The 1,787-nt window shown below is 40.3% G+C and overlaps 1 protein-coding gene across 1 annotated transcript; it reads left to right on the top strand.

Moving 5' to 3' along the window:
* Positions 1–1,138: 1,138 nt before the first annotated feature.
* Positions 1,139–1,552, top strand: LOC110152709 (small ribosomal subunit protein uS8-like). The gene has a single exon (XM_070476413.1). It carries the CDS (start codon positions 1,139–1,141, stop codon positions 1,550–1,552), a length of 414 nt encoding a protein of 137 aa, XP_070332514.1.
* Positions 1,553–1,787: the final 235 nt, after the last annotated feature.

Here is a 1,787-nt window from a genome sequence, read left to right as displayed (position 1 = left end):
TTGCATTTGCCTGTTCTTTCTATAGGACAGACACCACAGATCATTTTTTCAAAGAAGAAATGACAGCATGAAAGCACATCAGAGTCCTGTTAGCTCATGGCCTCAGCTTCCCATTGTGCATGTACCTTTGCTTCCAGAAGAATCAGTGGCTTATAATTTAAGAATGCTGCTGCTGCTGCTAAGTCCCTTCAGTCGTGTCCGACTCTGTGTGATCCCATAAATGGCAGCCACCAGGCTCCTCTGTCCACAGGATTCCCCAGGCAAGAATACTGGAGTGGGTTGCCATTTCCTTCTCCAATAATTTAAGAATATATAAAAATAAATTTAACTGAGCAAGTATCAGGTATCATTGAAATTGCAGTATGAAAATTATCTCTCTCTCTCCTTTGGGGAGAAAAATTAAAATGAAAGTACTGTGGTTAAAAACTAGAACAAAATTTTAAAAAACTGGTAGAGTAAGATCAATGAAGCTAAAATATCATATGCATGGGGATTATAGCAAGCTACTTTCCAAATTAAAGTTAATGAGAAATGAAATTAGGTAGATTCAAGAATGTAATGGATGAGTTCAACCACTTGTACAAAGGATAGAACAAAGAAATTGTCTTTAATATTAACTGAAGAATTTAGAAAATATCCAAATCCAGTCAAAGAGTCTTGTGTTTCAGGAAGACATGTTAAATGTTGTGACCCAGAAAATATCAGCTAGGGGTCAAAAATTCAAAGACCCAAAGAGAATATAAGGACTCAGGCAGTTAATATAAATATAAATCAAGATGAAATAAAAAAGTTAGCAACCTACTGGGGACTTCCTTGGTGGTCCAGTGGCTAAGACTTCTTGCTCCCAATACAGGGAGCCCAGATTTCATCCCTTGTCAGGAAACTAGATCCCACACACGGCAGCTAAGAGCTTGCATGCCTCAGCTAAAGATTCCACATGCTGCAACGAAGTGCCTCATATTCTTAAAAGCCATTAAAGAATAGCAACCTACAGATTGAGATATTTGCAAATCATAGATTCTATAAGAGGCTAATATCTAGAATATATTAAAAAAAAAATCTTCTGAGAATTCCCTGACAGACCAGTGGTCAAGACTCTGTGGCCCGCCTCTTTTTGCTATCTTTCTGTGCCGCCAGAATGGCATGCATGAATGTCCTGGCTGATGCTCTCAAGAGTATCAACAATGCCAAAAAGAGAGGCAAATGCCAGGTCCTTATTAGGCTGTGCTCCAAAGTCATCATCAGGTTTCTAACAGTGATGATGAAGCATGGTTACATTGGCGAATTTGAAATCATTGATGATCACAGGGCTGGGAAGATTGTTGTGAACCTCACAGGCAGGCTAAATAAGTGTGGAGTGATCAGCCCCAGATTCAATGTGCACCCCAAAGATCTAGTAAAATGGCAGAATAACCTGCTCCCATCCCATCAGTTTGATCTCATTGTACTGACAACCTCAGCTGGCATCACGGACCATGAAGAAGCAAGACGAAAACATACAGGAGGGGAAATCCTTGGGTTCTTTTTCTGGGGATGTAATAAGTACAAATAAAATGCCTCAGAGGACTCTGGTGTTTCCTTAAGTCATTTGAACTTTGTACAGCAGAGTGGCAAGAGAGTCTTCAGGAGTATACAGCGTTTGTGTTCATTAGTGAAGGCTGTTTCCTTGAAGAACAAGAAAGTTTTGACTGGGCATAACTTTCACCATCACCCTTGTGGTTCACCAGAGGAAGGTGTGTCTGATCCTGGATGGTAGACTCTGGTTTGGGGTTCAGATGGTGAAGCTG

The sequence above is a fragment of the Odocoileus virginianus genome, chromosome 14 (assembly GCF_023699985.2).
Source record: "Odocoileus virginianus isolate 20LAN1187 ecotype Illinois chromosome 14, Ovbor_1.2, whole genome shotgun sequence".
Lineage (NCBI taxonomy): Eukaryota > Metazoa > Chordata > Mammalia > Artiodactyla > Cervidae > Odocoileus > Odocoileus virginianus.
Note: the sequence above shows the minus strand (reverse complement) of the source record. Positions and strands in the feature narration are given on the sequence as shown.

Coding starts and splice junctions, on each gene's coding strand:
- LOC110152709 (XM_070476413.1), top strand. CDS start 1,139: ATGGCATGCATGAATGTCCTGGCTGATGCTCTCAAGAGTATCAACAAT.